The sequence below is a fragment of the Candoia aspera genome, chromosome 2 (assembly GCF_035149785.1).
Source record: "Candoia aspera isolate rCanAsp1 chromosome 2, rCanAsp1.hap2, whole genome shotgun sequence".
Classification (NCBI taxonomy): Eukaryota; Metazoa; Chordata; class Lepidosauria; order Squamata; family Boidae; genus Candoia; species Candoia aspera.
Window position 1 is genome coordinate 8,330,572 of NC_086154.1, and position 16,897 is coordinate 8,347,468.

Consider the following 16,897-nt stretch of genomic DNA (forward strand, 5'->3'; position numbering starts at 1 on the left):
CGTCTCGCCAACGCCTTAAGGTAGAGACCAGACCGGTGGGTTTTTCAGCCTCCTGTCGCTAGATGGCGCTGTAGAAACAAGCAACCCCCGCGCCAGAAAGCTGTCAATCCAGCAGCGGCGTCTCTGGTTGCTGAGGACCGACATCCAACGGGAGGGGGAGCGGGGGAGTTGAAACAATGGAGAACTGGATGGCTAGAGGGGATGTCGGAGGAGAGGAGGAGGGCAGAGGAAGTTCCTGTTCCGGCTCCCGCCTGGGGGGAGAGCGGCGCGGAGGAGCGCTCTGTGGTCTTCGCGGGGTCGGAGCAGCAGCGGCGGGAGGTGAGCGGAGGCCGGGAGGGAGGCGAGGGCGGGAGCGCGCGGGGCTGCCTCGTTTCCTCCGCGGGGAGAGCCAGGTGAGCGACCCCGCCGGAAAACGCCGGCTGCGCCCCGCGCCGCCCCTCCCCGCGTTTCCTGCCTCGGGAGCTGCGCGCTTTGAAACCGGGGCAGGCAGTTTCCTGGCGGTCGGGAGATTTAGAGGGTCTCCTTCGCGTCCGCGTTGACGCTCTGTGATTTTGGGGAGATGCTGTTTCCTTGGCAACCGCACGGGACGGATCTGCCACTGCTGCCTCCCGGGACGTTTTGTTTTTTTTTTCCTTCCGAGTCCAGCCAACACACTCTCCCATCCCTGTATTAACCAGGTTCGACCCTGCTTGACCCAGCCGTTTTTTTAAAATAGCCACTGGGGGCGATTTGGGGCGTTCAGGTGTAGAGGTAGTCCTCGCTTACCTCTTGTTTAGTGACCGTTCAAATGGCGCTGAAAAGGAGACTTCCAACTGGTCCTCAAAGATGTGGCCCTCAAAGTGATTTGGGTGCTGGCAACCAATGCACATTTACCCTGGTGGCAGAGTCTTGCAGTCACATGATTGCTTTTTTTAAAAGCATTTTTTTAAGTTTAAAACAAAGGTAAAAACTAAAAAAAGGCAAAGAACTACAAAGTAAAAAAAAGAAAACTTCAAAAGTGAGAGTCACAAGAAAAATAGTTTTTAAAGATTACATAGAAAGGTGACTTTCAACTTTCAGTAGGAAGAATATAGAGCTTGTTGTTGTTGTTGTTTATTCGTTTAGTCGCTTCCGACTCTTCGTGACTTCATGGACCAGCCCACGCCAGAGCTTCCTCTCGGTCGTCAGAATATAGAGCAATTTCCATAATCAATCCCTGACTTTATATCAAACCAAGATCACATTATTTTTATAAATCCTTCCATTAACACATATACAAATCACTAATGCAATTGCTCCTTCCCATTAAGTAAAGAATATTTAATTTTCAGATTTTGCCACTGCCCATCTCCCCTCCACCCCCACAAGAGGGACTCTGGGCAGTTTACAGTAAAAACAATTAAAACAATAACCATAAAATATACATACAAACACATACATTTAAATACAATTGTCAAATATATATGTAAAAATAAGAATAAAATCCAAGTGGCAAAAAGATGTAACTCAGTCCATGTGTGTGAGGAGCACTCTTAAGGAGATCATCCCCAAGAGTAACTACTCCCCTCCCCGCTCCAAGCGAGGTGGCAGAGCCAAGTCTTAGGGTTCTTCCGGAAGGCCAGGAGCGATGGGGCTAACTTCACCTCTGGGGGCAGAATGTCCCAAAGGGCGGGAGCTACTGCAGAGAAGGCCCGCCTCCTGAACCCCGCCAGATGGAGTTCTCTTACGGACAGGGTCTGCAACATGGCCTCTCGGCATGTTTGAGTGCAATGGGTTGATGTAATGGGGATGAGGCAGTCCCTCAGGTAGCCTGGCCCCATGCCATGTAGGGCTTTAAAGGTAATAACCAACACCTTGAATTGGACCCGGAAGCAGACTGGTACCCAATACAGCTCTCACAGTAGGGGTATTACATGTGCCAGTCTAGGGGCACCAAAAATAGTCTGCGCAGCTGCATTCTGGACCAGTTTTAGCTTCCGGATACTCTGCAAGGGTAGCCCCATGTAGAGAGCATTGCAATAGTCTATATGGGAGATGACCAGGGCATGAGTGACTGTTCAAAGGGCCTCTCGATCCAGGAAAGGACATAACTGGCTCACAACACAAAGTTGAGCAAAGGCCCTCCTGGCCACGACTGCCACCTGCTCTTCGAGGAGGAGTTGTGAGTCCAGGAGGACCCCCAGATTCCGCAGTGGATCTGTCTGGGGCAGTGCAACCCCATCCAGAACTAAAGATGACAATTTCCCGGATATGGAGGTGCCATTAACCCACAGCCACTCCATCTTACCAGGGTTCGGCTGAAGCCTGCTGTTCCCCTCCAGACCCCCATAGCCTCCAGGCACCGAAAGAGGGTGGCTACAGCCTCACTTACGTCACTCGGGATGGAGGTATATAGTTGAGTATCATCAGCATATTGATGATACCTCATTCCATGGCGACAGATGATCTCACCCAGCGGTTTCATGCAGATGTTAAAAAGGAGCGGGGAGAGAACCGAACCCTGCGGCACCCCACAAAGGAGGGGTCGCGGGCTGGATCTCTCGCTCCCTATCAACACTGATTGGGACCAGCCCTGGAGGAAGGAGGTGAACCAGTGCAAAACCTCACCACCCACCCCCAACTCCCTGAGCTGCCCCAAAAGGATACCATGGTCGATGGTATTGAAAGCCACTGAGAGGTCAAGAAGAGCAAGGATGGATGCACTGCCCCCATCCCACTCCCACCAGAGATCATCCGTATGTGCGGCCAATGCCATTTCTGTCCCATATATGGGCCTGAAACCTGACTGAAAGTGGTCTAGATAATCCGTTTCATCCAGAACCCTCTGGAACTGCAACCCAACCACTTCCTCAACCACTTTCCCCAAAAAGAGGAGGTGGGAGACTGGGTGAAAATTGTCCAGCACAGTAGGGTCCAGCAATGGCTTCTTGAGGGGGTGTACCAATGCCTTCTTAAAGGCAGTTGGGAATGCCCCCTCTCTCAAGGATGTACTAACCATCGCCTGGACCCAACCACATGTTACCTCCTGAGCTGCTTTTACCAGCAGGAGGAACAGGGATGTAGATGAGAAGTGGTGGCATTTACTGTCTGGAGGATCCTGTCAACTTCCTCGGGTCCAACAGGATCAAACTGTTCCCAGATAACTGGGTAAGTACCCTCTCTTGGTATCTCCACGGACCCTGCCGCACACTTAGAGCCTAACTTGGAACAGTTCCGAGCGATTTTATCCTGCAGATGCTCAGAAAACTCTGCACGACCCTGTAGGTGGGTAACTGGGACCACCTTCCCCAAAAGGGATCGAGTGATTTTAAATGGGGCCGTCAGGCGGCATTCTGTGGACGCGATAAGAGCGGAGAAATATTCACATTTAGCCACTCTTATTGCCACAAGTAGGCACTAATAGCGGCTCTAGCCTGTTTGCGGTTACGTTTGGTCTTTGTCTTCCTCCAGCGGCGCTCTAGACATCTTAATCCTCTTCAGAACCCTCAGCTCCTCCGTAAACCATGGGGAGTCTTTGGTTCGATGGGACAAGAGAGGTTGCACACACATGATCCTGGCCAAGGCCCCAGCTGCCTCCCTATTCTGGGCAGCGGCCAGGGTCTCCGCTGGATTGTGCAGCAGATCCTCAGGTATAACCCCCAGCTCCCTCTGAAACCCTAATGGGTCAATCAGTCGCCGGGGGCGGACCAATTGAATGGGTCATGCCTCTCTGCAGAGGGGGGCAGCATAAGAGAATCTCAAGGTCACCAGGGCGAGATCTGGCCATGACAATGGGGCTAGATGCAGCTCTCCCCTCAGATCACGTTGCCACTGCTCTGACAAGAAAACTAAGTCTGGGGTGAGACCACTGTCCTGAGTCGGGTCCTGGATAATCTGGGACTGGCCCATGGCTGCCATGGTGGCCAAGAACTCCCGAGCCGCCTCCGAGGCATGCCCCAGGGATGGACGTTGAAGTCCCCCAGAACCATAAGTCTGGGGAACTGCACCGCCAACCCCGATACTGCCTCCAGCAGCTCAGGCAGGGAGGTTGCTACACAGCAGGGAGGCTGGTACAGTTTTTAATAAAGAGTTTTGATGATAATTCTGTCTGGCCACCTCATAGTCTGAATAGGACAGCAGGGAGGCTGGTACAAAAGCAACACTCCCAACTGTTCTCGGGTACCCAACTTGAAAAACAGTGTCCCATAGCCTGCCACTTGTGGAGCAGTGCCCCTGAAGGCCACCAGAGACTCCTGGATGACAACATTTATATATATTTATATAAATTTCTAAATCAAGTTCCCTCCCCTGTAAAACAACATTAATTTAATTATTTCCTTCCCACTGCTATTCTGTATATTTTTGTCCACTATGATAAAAATCAAATTGTAAAAACATATAAAATCTAATTTTATGATTAATTATACCACAGCAATCTTAATCCTGTTAAACCGAAAAACCAAGCAATTATTATTATACCTTTTAAATACCTTGTAAGTCTTAAAATTCATACAAACCTTAAGAAGATAAAATAAATCTTAATCTAAATCATTAAAAAGAAATGAAATCATAATAGCCTCATTATCAATCCAATTACATATTTGTAGTTTTACCCCACCTCAACGTATACCAAAGCATTTACATATCTCCCTATTACACCCAAGGCATCTTTCTTGCAAGAATCAAACAGCCCAACTGCCCCCCTTAAAATCTCAAACTTCTCAGCAAAAAAAAAAAACCTCTCACAAAGCAGATTCTCTTCTCTCCCATAACAATTCCCCAGAAAGTCATAACAGTCCTTCAGAAAAATATCCCTCCTTGTAATCTGCAGCTCAGACTGTTGCCTTAACCCCTTCACCACCACGATGTAATCTTCATCTGGCATTACTTCAGTCTGGCTCTCAGTTCCATCCTTAACAAAACCTTCATCTTCCTCCATATCATCTTCAGCCAGATGACACAGCCTAGAAATAATTTCTTCCCCGAAGTCCCGAATAGTCTGCAAAGTGGATTGGCAACCCTCCAAAAGAATCTCTTTGAAGGTCTGCTCAGGCTCATAACAGGACTCTGAAAAAGCCTCCTTGAAATCCTCCATGTTTCAGGCCGTAGCTTATGGCGCCCCCTAGGTACTTGACTTGCACAAATAGGAGTTAATGGGTTAATAGAAAAGTTCCAAATGAAATTGGCACAAGAGGAAGTACTTTAACAAGCAAATCCCAAAGAAAGTGAACAGAAAGCTGACGATTCAAAACAACAAATCCAACGCGTAGGGAAATATCGATCCTTCAAATTCAGTACAAAAACAGTAACAGGAAGGCAATTCTTTATTCTGAGTCCTCCTTAATCTTTAGGAGGGAAAACAAGCCAAGACTTAAAAATTTAAAAATTAAATCCAGAAATGATAAGCACCAAGAGAGTCCATGTCTTCTTTCTGTAGAAAGCCTCTCTTAGGGTAGAAAAACTTAAAAAAAAACAACAATAAACTGTGTGTTTAAGAAATGGGGTGGCTGGACTTACTGTCCCTTTAAGGGCTGCAGTGCAGCTCAGAAATGGTGGAAATGGTGAAGTCCCAGCCTCCCAGTGAAGTCTTACCGGTCGATCGCACGTGCGGTCCGCGATCTTCTGGCTGCAACTCACCATTTGAAGGACAAATGGGTCAATTCCAAGCAGAAAAACGCTCTGGGCTACAGGAGAAGCCAGGCTGTGCCCGGAAAAAACTGCCACGATTCCAGTTCTGCCCGTGGAGGTCGCAGGCAAAGCTGTTCAGTCCTCCATATCCCCACCAGAAGTCCGCAGTCACGTGATTGCTCTTTGCCACCTTCACATCTGGCTTCTGACAAGCCAAATCAATGGAGAATCCTGCAGGAAGCCGCAAGTCACGGTCATGTGACATTGTTGCCTAGAAACTCAGGCACCCCGAGTTTGGCTGGAGCTGATGAAAACTTGGTCCCTGAACTTGGGAGAGAGACTAACTTTGCAGAGTGGCTTTTTGCCTACCTGAAAACACGAATCACAAAGTATTTCAGGCAAAGGCAAACGCCTCTATTAAGGGGGGGTCAAGTCCTTTTACAGGGTACAGAGACAAATGACACATACATTTGGTAGACGTGATACGTCATAAGGCAAGTAATCAAACAATAAAAGACATTGATTACATGTGAGAATTGAACAATAGGAAACATTGAATCTAGATAACATTCCACAGGTGGCAAATTTATGGGCTACGACACTCCCTTTCCCTGCCGGTTTTGTATCATCTTAAAACTTGCAAGTGTATTCAAGGACTTTCAGAATATGCTCTATTTAGTTGCTGAAAAGGCTGTTTTTTGCACGTAAAAGAAAGAAAGGGTTTTGGGTAAAAGGAAAACATGGTTTCCTGAACTTGAAAAGAAGGCACGGATGCCATGCTTAAATGCTAATATCACCTTTTTCAAAAAGCTGATAATGAATCCTAAAAATTCCAGATAATAACATCGCACTTAACAACCCATGGTGATGTTTCCTTTTACTGCCAAGTCTAGCCAACAAATACAGGATTTCCTAGTGGTCTTCCATTCATGTATCATGGTTGTTTGACATTGTGCTTAATGACCCACGGTGCTTCGCTTAATGACCGCAGCCAGAACTGATGTTGTAAGTCAGCACGTTCACATGACGTCATCTTTATTTTTTTATTTTATTTCAATTTATTTATTAAATTTTGCCACTGCCCATCTCCCCCCAAAGGAGGCACTCTGGGCGGTTTACAATAGCGAAAAAAGCATTAAAATATCATAAACATACATAAATATCAAATACAATGTAGGACATAAATATAGTATAAAATCCAGATGATGATGATAATTAAAATATCACACACATATATATCTAAAGGGCCGTTTTAGGGCACCAGCCATCTCCAGGAGTGATTACCTCTCTCCCCACCCCAGGCAAGGTGGCAAAACCAGGTCTTTAGTTGTTTTTGAAAGGCCACAAGAGATGGGGGTAGGATGTTATTTATATATCCAATTTATTCTCCACCCATCTCACGCGGAGAGCAACTTAATGACCGAGCTGCTTAGTGACAAAGTTGCCGGTCCCAATTACAGTCAGAAAGGAGGACTACCTGGATTGTATGGTGATGTGCCCAGAGTGGCTGTGGACAGGATTTTCTGCCCTTTTCTTACTTGGAGCTGAGCAGCTGAATGGACAAAGCTGCTGCTTTTAACCTTGCAGAGGCTTTGGGCACCATTTCATCTGTTCAAGCCCCCCCAGCCCCAGTTTGACCATAGCCACTTCTGGGACCTTTTGCAGGCTGAAATCCACATGGATTTTCTACATATGTACATTCATAGGTGTGTGTATATCCCTATTTCTCTCTGTGTGCGTATATGTGTATGCGCAGAATCTCTCCCCAGCATTTCCAGATATCCTTGACAATAACCCTTCAAGTGCTAAGAATCTGTGATTCACCCAAGCCAGCAAGTGAAGTACAGGATTTGAACTCAGACCTTGCTAGTCTTCTATGTGTCAAATGAATCATCATGAACGTTAGAGGTTAATCTAGCCTTTTGGCACTTTTCCTTTTTCATTGTAACGTATGCTGCTGTTTTGTTGTTGTTTGCACACGTTGTGCAGCCAATTTATAGACAATAACTAAACTAAGACTTGTATGTGAATCTTACAGAGAAAGAGGATACCAATAAGAGCCTTTGCGACAACTGAGAATCACAAGCAGCATTAAAAAGGAAAGCAAATCAAGCCAGCAATCAAATCTTTTCCACTTTCTCCAGAGAACCCGAAAACTCTTCTCCTTCCCCAGCAGGTGACAGATGAGGGAGAGAAAAACAGGAAGAGAGTTTTTGAGCTGGAAAAAATTGATTATGTGGAACTCAAATATTCCATGAAAAGTTCAAGGGGGATCATTTCCAAATTCCGAAAAAGAGGGCAATTTCTGGAAGCCAGTGGGGAGGAAGAGGTCACCTGGCTAGCCACATAGGGCAGACAGTAACGCAAACCTCACCCTCTGAGGGAGGAAACAGTCGCTTGAATCAAAGCACCACCAAACGAAGGATCAGAAATCGTTTCGATCTCCTCGAAAATCCAAGAATATCATTGGTGGAAAAACCCCACAGAGGTGTATATTGTGGGAAAAGCACAGATTACAGATCACAGCTGATTATGCATGAGACGACTGACATTGGTGAGAAGCCCTACCAGTGTTCTCAAGGCGACAAAAGCTTTAGCAAGGACGCCACCCTGGTGAATCACAAGAGGACCTTCACTGGGGAAAAACTCTTTGTGTGTCCAAATTGTGGGAAAAGTTTCAGTCAGAATTCCCATCTGGTGAGACACCAGAGGACTCACACAGGAGAGAAACCGTATGAGTGTCCAGATTGTGGGAAGAGTTTCAGTCAGAATTCTCACCTGGTGAGACACCAGAGTACTCATACAGGAGAGAATCTGTATGAGTGTCTGGATTGTGGGAAAAGTTTCAGTCGGAATTCCAACCTGGTGAGACACCGGAGGACTCACACAGGAGAGAAACCGTATGAATGTCCGGATTGTGGGAAGCGTTTCAGTCGGAATTCCGACCTGGTGATACACCAGAGTATTCACACAGGAGAGAAACCATATGAGTGTCCAGATTGTGGGAAAAGTTTCAGTCGGAATTCCAACCTGGTGATACACCAGAGCACTCACACAGGAGAGAAACCATATGAATGTCCAGATTGTCGGAAAAGTTTCATTCGGAATTCCCACTTGGTGATACATCAGAGGACTCACACAGGAGAGAAACTGTATGCGTGTCTGGACTGTGGGAAAAGTTTCAGTCAGAATTCCAACCTGGTAATACACCGGAGGACTCACACAGGAGAGAAACCGTATGAGTGTCCGGATTGTGGGAAAAGTTTCATTAGGAGTTCCAGCCTGGTGATACACCAGAGGACTCACACAGGAGAGAAACCCTATGAGTGTCCAGATTGTGGAAAGCGTTTCAGTTGGAATTCCGACCTGGTGATACATCAGAGGACTCACACAGGAGAGAAATCATGTGAGTGTCTAGATTGTGGGAAACGTTTCAGTCGCAATTCCTACCTTGTGGTACACCAAAGGATTCACACAGGAGAGAAACCGTATGAGTGTCCGGATTGTGGGAAGCGTTTCAGTTGGAATTCCGACCTGGTGATACACCAGAGGACTCACACAGGAGAGAAACCGTATGAGTGTCTGGATTGTGGGAAGCGTTTTAGTCGGAATACCGACCTGGTGATACATAAGAGGACTCACACAGGAGAGAAACCATATGAGTGTCCAGACTGTGGGAAAAGATTCAGTCAGAATTCTGACCTGGTGAAACACCAGAGGACTCATACAGGAGAGAAACCATATCAGTGTCGGGATTGTGGGAAATGTTTCAGATGGAATTCCAACCTTGTGGTACACTGGAGGACTCACACAGGAGAGAAACCGTATGAGTGTCGGGATTGTGGGAAGCGTTTCAGTCGGAATTCTGACCTGGTGCTGCACCAGAGGACTCACACAGGAGAGAAACCGTATGAGTGTCTGGATTGTGGGAAGCGTTTCAGTCGGAATTCTGACTTGGTGATACACCAGAGGACTCACACAGGAGAAAAACCGTATGACTGTCTGGTTTGTGGGAAAAGTTTCAGTCAGAATTCTGACCTGGTGAAGCACCAGAGGACTCACACAAGAGAGAAACCGTATGAGTGTCTGGATTGTGGGAAACGTTTCAGTCGGAATTCCAACCTTGTGATACACCGGAGGACTCATGCAGGAGAAAAACTGTATGAGTGTCCGGATTGTGGGAAAAGTTTCCGTTGGAAATCCAGCCTGGTGATGCACCAAAGGACTCACACAGGAATGAAACCGTATGAATGTCCAGAATGTGGGAAAAGTTTCATTCGGAATTCTGACCTGGTGGTACACCAGAGGACTCACACAGGAGAGAAACCGTATCAGTGTCCAGATTGTGGGAAATGTTTCAGTTCCAAATCCAAGCTGGTGATACACCAGAGGACTCACACAGGAGAGAAGCCGTATGAGTGTCCAGATTGTGGGAAAGATTTCCGTCTTAGGTCTGGCCTTATAAATCATGTAGTTTTACACATAGGAGAGAAACCATTCAAATGTCCAGACTGTGGAGAGTGCTTCACAAAGAAGTTTTCCCTTAGCAGACACAAGAAAATCCATAAGGGGCAGAAGGTGATGAGTGTAGAGAAGGCTTGAATTTCTCTTCTCATCTCCCATTGGATATCCAGCTGAAAAGTTAAGTATTTAATTTCTGGACTGATTCTTTTTGGTCAAACATGTCTCAGTATGAGAGATGAGGGAGGAGAGGAAAAAAAATGGAAAATGTTAGTTTGAGAAAGGCCAACTACACGTACCTGGCTATCATCAGAACTCCCCAGTAAGCTGCCGCAGGTCCTAAAAGATACATGAGAAAAAGAGTGGAGCACTCAGATTTTATGAGAGAATATATTAGGGAAGCTTGTGACAGTGACAAAAGGACTGTAAAGTTTCAGACGGAAAGGCTCTTCTGCCTTGCAGTTGAACATGATGGATAAGAGCGGCAGGAAGATTGAGCTGAAGAGAAAAGGGATTGTAGTTTTGAGCGTAGGATCTTCAGATTTGTGAACAGCCCCTGCTGTGATCGTGTTTGCTTGGAGGTGCCTGCTTCTTGCATCCCCCTTGGTGGTGGAGATGGGAGAAAAGAATCGCACACTGGACTATGTTTTATGTCTAGAAATGGATTGTGTAAGAACCATTCATGGCTTTTGAGAAGGAAAGAAACTGGGTAGTGTCAGCGTTGCTGTGAACGTGGGGCTGAGGTAAGGCAAAGCTCCTTCCCAAGACATGGGAGATGTTTCCATTTCTTTCCCTCCTTTCTCAGGGCTTCTTTTTAAGTTTTCCCATGGAATCCCTACAAGAAAAGAGAGGAAAATTATTTGGAGCCGCTAAGTGGTATTTTAACTATGCAGATGAGCGGTCCTGATTTTGCTGAGTTCAGAAGTCACCAAAGAATTCAAGGCTTGTTCATTTTAGGAACCCAGTTCAGAGATCAAGTTATAATACTTTTTTTCCCCCTAGTAGATCCCTTTGCACATGATCCCTTTGCAGAGGGACACTCAACAACCAGGACCAGGCCGAGGGTGGGGAGGAAGCAAGAGGCTCTTTTGGCCTGAGCCTCAAGGTCTGAGTGGCTTCAAATGTAAACCTCTGCAAAGTTGTTAAGCTTTGAGATATTCAAATTACATTTAATTCTCTCTTCCTTACTCTCTCTCGCTCTTTTTTGGTGCCATATTTTTGTGCACACCTGTTATGATGCCCCATTTTATTACGGTTAGGAGCTGCAAACGCTTGAAATGCTTCAGAAGCCTCTAGATCTTTGAGGGGGCCATACCATAATGCAAAATCTTGCATTCTAAAACAGTGTTTAGAATCCACCCCAGGGAGGACAAAGTATACTAAGTGGCTACGGAATACTGATGTCTTTGGGGAATAAAATGGGACAGTAGGACAGAGGGAATGGAATGGAATGACTTGGAGAGGCCATGGCTGGCTGGGGGGCTACTGCAGTGGTTTATTGCAGATCGTCTGTTTCTTTTTATTACCATTCTGCGAACAATTCATATTTTTTCTTTTGGGAGATGTCTCATATGTAGAACAAAACCCCCAGAAGGGAAAAAGTGGGTCAGTGGGTATGAGTCTGAGGATAACATTAACAATAATTTATCTCATGCTTAAGAATTAAGTGCGGAAGAGAAAGAAAGGAATATTAATTGAATTTGAATATGCAAAGATACAAAGGAGACCCGTTAAAACTGACACTAAGGGAACAGTGGAATTTCCAACAAGTAACCCCTTTACAATAGAGTCAATAAATTAGACCCCCACAAACCCTACTAAAAATATATATTTATTTACTGCTAAAACTCTTGTGTCTGTTGGTTTGTTTGTAACCTTCAATTGCGCAAAACAGTGCATCAGAGGGCAACAGTCTTTGAACCAAGGTACCTCAAATGGGCTAACTTACCAAATGCCAAGACCCATTACTCCCGTGTGAATGAAATTTTGCTGCTTCAGCACTGCTGCGGTCAGCGGAGGTCACGTGATCCTCATTTCCAACTCTTCCTGACACCTTCCCACTAGTCAATGGGGATGCCAATAGTCTAAACTGGATGGTGATTTCAGAGCCTTCCTGCCAGCTTCCTACTAGCAAGGTCTTTGCTTGTGGGACTTTTGCAGGAAAAAGTCAATGGTGGGTAAGTGTCGCCACCGGCGCACCCTCCCTGACCCTTGCTGCACCTCTTGAAAAACCCCTCGCAATCTTGTGTATTCTCCCTGGCCCATGCCGCACCCTTTCCCAGCCTCCCTGACCTGTGCCGTGCTTCTCGTGCACCCTTGCAACACCCTCGCACCCTTGCACTGTCCCTGACCTGCACCGTGCCTCATGCACACACCTCCTTGACACATATGCCACTCGCACACCCCCTTGCTGCACCTCTTGCACACTCCTCACAGTCTTGAGCACCATCCGTTTCCAACCCCACATGTGTCTCGCATACTCCCCAACCTGCACCTCGCCTTTGGTGCAGCCCTGCAGACCCCTTGCTGCACCTCTGGCACACTGCCTTGCATTTTTGTGCACCCTCCTTGACCCATGCTGCATCTTTCGCGCCCCCTCGCACCTTCGTGTGCCCACCCTGGCCCGTGCTGTGCTTCTCACATGCCCCCACACGGTCGACGCCGCGCCTTATGCGTATCCTTTGCAATATATCCCTCACTTCCCTTACTCCCATATGCATGAAATTTGGGGAAGTTGTGGGTGTTTCACCGCCATCCTGCTGCGCTGCTTCAGCACCACCACATTGTCGCGGTCAGTACAAGACACTGAAAAGGTTCCACAGTCAAACCGTACAATAAGTCAGCATATTGACGACACGTCACGTGATGCTGAAGAGGTTTTGTGTGATCAGCTGCTTTTCTATCCGCGTTGATGAGTCAAGAGATTTCACCAATAAATGTCATGTTATGTCATTTGTAAGAGTTGTAAGTGATGGTGAAACTCCTTTTCTGCTGCAAAGAACTACCTGAAACAAGCAAAGGCCAAGAAGTATTTAATGTTTTGTCTTCGTATCTGAAAACAAAAAGTCTGTCTTGGAGGAACCGTGTTGGCCTCTGTTCTGATGGTGCTCCCTCAACGGTTGGCTCCACGAGGGGTTTCATTTCTCTTGTGAGAAAAGAATCCTGATGTTGCCACAACACACTGCTTTCTTCACAGAGAGGTGTTGGTGTCAAAAACCCTTGGAGATGAGATGAAGAAGGTTCTGGGTGATGTTACACAACAGGTTAACAAAGACCAGTTCACTCCAGAATGCTTAAAAAACTGTGTGAAAACCTGGGCAAAGAGCACATAAGTCTCCTGTTGTGCACAGAAATATGGTGGCTCAGCAGAGGAAGGGTTCTCAACAGGGTGTTGAGCGGAAGGCAGGATTGCAAGTGTATTTCCGAGAAAACGGTATTCCGCATTTTGCTGCGGGCTTTGGAGATGGAGAACGGCTGCAAAAACTAGCGTTCTTAGAGGACATCTTTCACCACATGAACCAGCTGAACAAGTCTCTCCGAGGCACCGGAGAAAATGTTTTGACTTCGAGTCACAAGATTCCTGGATTTAAAAGAAAACATTTCAGTATTCAATCAGGTTGCAAAAGGAAATACTGAAATGTTTCCGCTGGGGACATGATATGCATCCCGCCTGGCACTAAGCTGCCCCTAATCATTCATGCCAGTTTGAATGTGCAGGTGTGCGTGCTGTTCCTTCTGTGGGCAACATGGCTACTTCCACACACTCCAAAAGAGCTGTTTAACAACCTTGAGGTAACCCCTAGGCTTTTAGAAGCAGGTCCCTCAAAACAGCCCCGTGGGAGAGAAACTAGATAGCTGAGGGAGCATATCCTGAGGGAGAGGAGGGAAGGCTGGTAGGAATCTTGGGTGGCACCACTCAAGTTCCATCAAAGTGTTACCTTCATTCAACAACAATTTGCTTCAGGCCCACCATATGGTTTGTCAAATCTGTGCAGGGCTTGGCATTGTCTAGCTGTAAGCTTGACAAAGGCAGGCAGTTTGGTGTAGTAGTTAAGACACCAGGGCAGAAGCCGGGAGACCCTGAGTTCCAGTCCTGCCTCGGGCACGAAGCCAGCTGGGTGACCTTGGGCCGGCCCCTCCCTCTCAGCCCTTGGAAGCAGCAGCAGGCGAGGGCAAAGCACTTCCCAAAGCTTGCCAAGAAAACTGCAGGGAGTTTTCCTGACAATCCCCAGGAGTGAACACTGACTCAAAGGCGCCACAGACACACACACGCAGGTTGACAAAAATGGTTTTTATCTCTCTGAAGATAAAAGGGGTGAACTGTGAGAGCACCATATTTAAGGGTGCTGCAAGGCAGAATCTGAAGTGGGGACTTAATTTATGGTTCTGTCTATATCCGTCACCTCCCAGGCGCTTTTGCTCATTTTTCTTTTTGTAGCAATTCCAGGCCGCTGCTGTTAGAATTTTATTTCCTTAGCAGGTTCACTTTTGAGCCGGGATGAAAGAAATAGCAGGCAATTGCATGAAATTAAGCTCTTTATTCTTCACTCAAGAGCAAAAGCAATGACAGGGAGCTGTGAGGTGGGCGATCACACCGGACCCCCTCCGTAGGGCACCTTACATACATTCCCTTCAACCCCTCCTTTAGAATACCTCCCCTTACTCACTTAGCCATACCCCACCTTATCATTATTCCATATCAGGACCTTCCTTCCTTCCTTCCTTCCTTCCTTCCTTCCTTCCTTCCTTCCTTCCTTCCTTCCTTCCTTCCTTCCTTCTGTCCGTCCTTCCTTCCGTCCTTCCTTCCTTCCTTCCTTCCCTTCCTTCCTTCCTTCCTTCCTTCCTTCCTTCCTTCCTTCCGTCCTTCCTTCCGTCCTTTCTAGGGCCCCTTGACTGTTAACTAAACAATACCTGTTCTCTGTCCTTGGAATGTACACCTGATCTTGTTTCTATGGTAACAGCTATCTGTCAAGGCCTGTGAGAAAGGAAGAGTAAGAAGACCAACAGAACCCTTCAGGGAAATAAAACAGGGTTTCAGAGCCATAATAAAAGTGCACATGTTCTAAGATACCAATGCAAAATATAAAATATATGAATCCGAAATACATTTGTATTTAAGTTCTATCTATGTAAAATCTTCTATCACTGTCTCCAACTTGGAAAAGGATGCAGGAGAATCCAGGAAGGTGTAGCCACCTAGCAAAACTCACCAAGAAGGTAAGAGAGAGACACTGACTGTTTCCAGTAAGACTTTGTCAGAATTCTGGGATTTCTCCTGTTACCTTAATGTAAAATCAGGAAAGCTGCTGATCCAAGGAGGGATCTCAGAAAGGGGTAAAGAAACGCAACAGGGTTTTAACACTTCGTAATTGTTAACTGATCAGATATTTCTAAACTATTCTGTCTTCCCCTTCCATTCTCCCCACCCCCCACAAACACACATCTCTATTTAAATCCTACAGAAGTTTAGCCACTCTGTGAAGTGAGGTATAGTTCACAAAAGTTTATAACTGAATTAAATTTCATAGCCTGAAAAACTGCTACCAGATTCCCTCTCCTTTTCCACCCAAGAAAACTCTTTCTCTCTCCACCCTCACCCCTCCACTTCTTCCTTATATACAAACATTTTAGATCCTGCTTATTGAACAAGCGGAGGGAGGATTCCCTGGTTCTTGCAGACGGGCTGGGCTGGGAATTCATGCCTGGCCCAAGAACATTCAGGGCCTTCTTAAGCATTGATCCTGACTTCCCAGCACCAGGCACTGCAACAGGTTTATCATTCAAATTTATATAGCCACCCACTGCCCATATTCGTGTGTGTGTGTGTGTGTGAGTGACTCTGGGCAGCTTAGAAACAAATATAAAAAGAACAAAAAAAACAATGCAACAATTTAAAAACAAGGTAAAATATATAAAGCTTATGAAAACCATCATGAATTACATAAAACTCACAGCTGAGGGAATCCTGTTAGAACTATAAGTAAGCCACTGCACAGCTCCACTACGCTCTGGTGTCCCCAGCCAGTTGGCCAAACCACATCTTCAGGGCCTCACAAAAAGCCCACAGGGCTGGGGCCAATCTGATATCCAGGGGACGCTGTGCCATCGGGTGGGTGCCACAGCAGAAAAGGCTCTCTTCCATGTGGCATCTGGCACAACAGGTTCTGAGTTAAAAATGAGCCATTTTTAAGCCAGTTTGGTTTAGTGAGCCAATTTGAGCGAGTTCTAGTGGTTAAGGCAACGGGCTAGAAACCAGGAGGTGGTGAGTTCTAGTCCCGCCTTAGGCATGAAAGCTGGCTGGGTGACCCTGGGCCAGTCCCTCTCTCTCAGCCCAACTCACCTCACAGGGTGGCGGTTGTGGGGAAAATAGGAGGAGGAAGGAGTATTAGGTATGTTCACCACCTTGAATTATTTATAAAAATAATAAAGGGATAGAAAAATAAATTATGACATAGGTTATCCCGGAGGATATGCCGGGCACGATCCTGTCCAAGGCCCCAGCTGCCTCCCTATTCCAGGCTGTAGCCAGGGCCTCTGCTGGACCATGCAACAGATCCTTGGGTATAGCCCCAAGCTCCCTTTGGAACCCCATTGGGTCCATCAGTCGCCAGGGGCAGACCAATCGAATGCATCCTGCCTCCCTGCAGAGGGGGGCAGCATAAGAATCTCAAGGCCACCAGGGCATGATCTGACCATGATGGGACAGATTTAACTCTCCCCTCAGATCACATTGCCACTTCTCTGACAAGAAAACCAAGTCCAGGGTGAGACCACTGTCCTGAGTCGGGTCCTGAATAATCTGGGGCAGGCCCATGGCTGCCATGGTGGCCATGAACTCCTGAGCCACCTC

The 16,897-nt window shown here is 46.7% G+C and overlaps 1 protein-coding gene across 1 annotated transcript; it reads left to right on the plus strand.

Annotated features, from left to right (window-relative positions):
• The first annotated feature begins 201 nt into the window (after positions 1–201).
• Positions 202–10,296, plus strand: LOC134489802 (zinc finger protein ZFP2-like). The gene is made up of 2 exons (XM_063292668.1): positions 202–392; positions 7,836–10,296. The coding sequence occupies exons 1-2, from the start codon at positions 202–204 to the stop codon at positions 10,186–10,188; spliced, it is 2,544 nt and encodes an 847-aa protein (XP_063148738.1). The 3' UTR covers positions 10,189–10,296.
• The last annotated feature ends 6,601 nt before the right edge of the window (positions 10,297–16,897 follow it).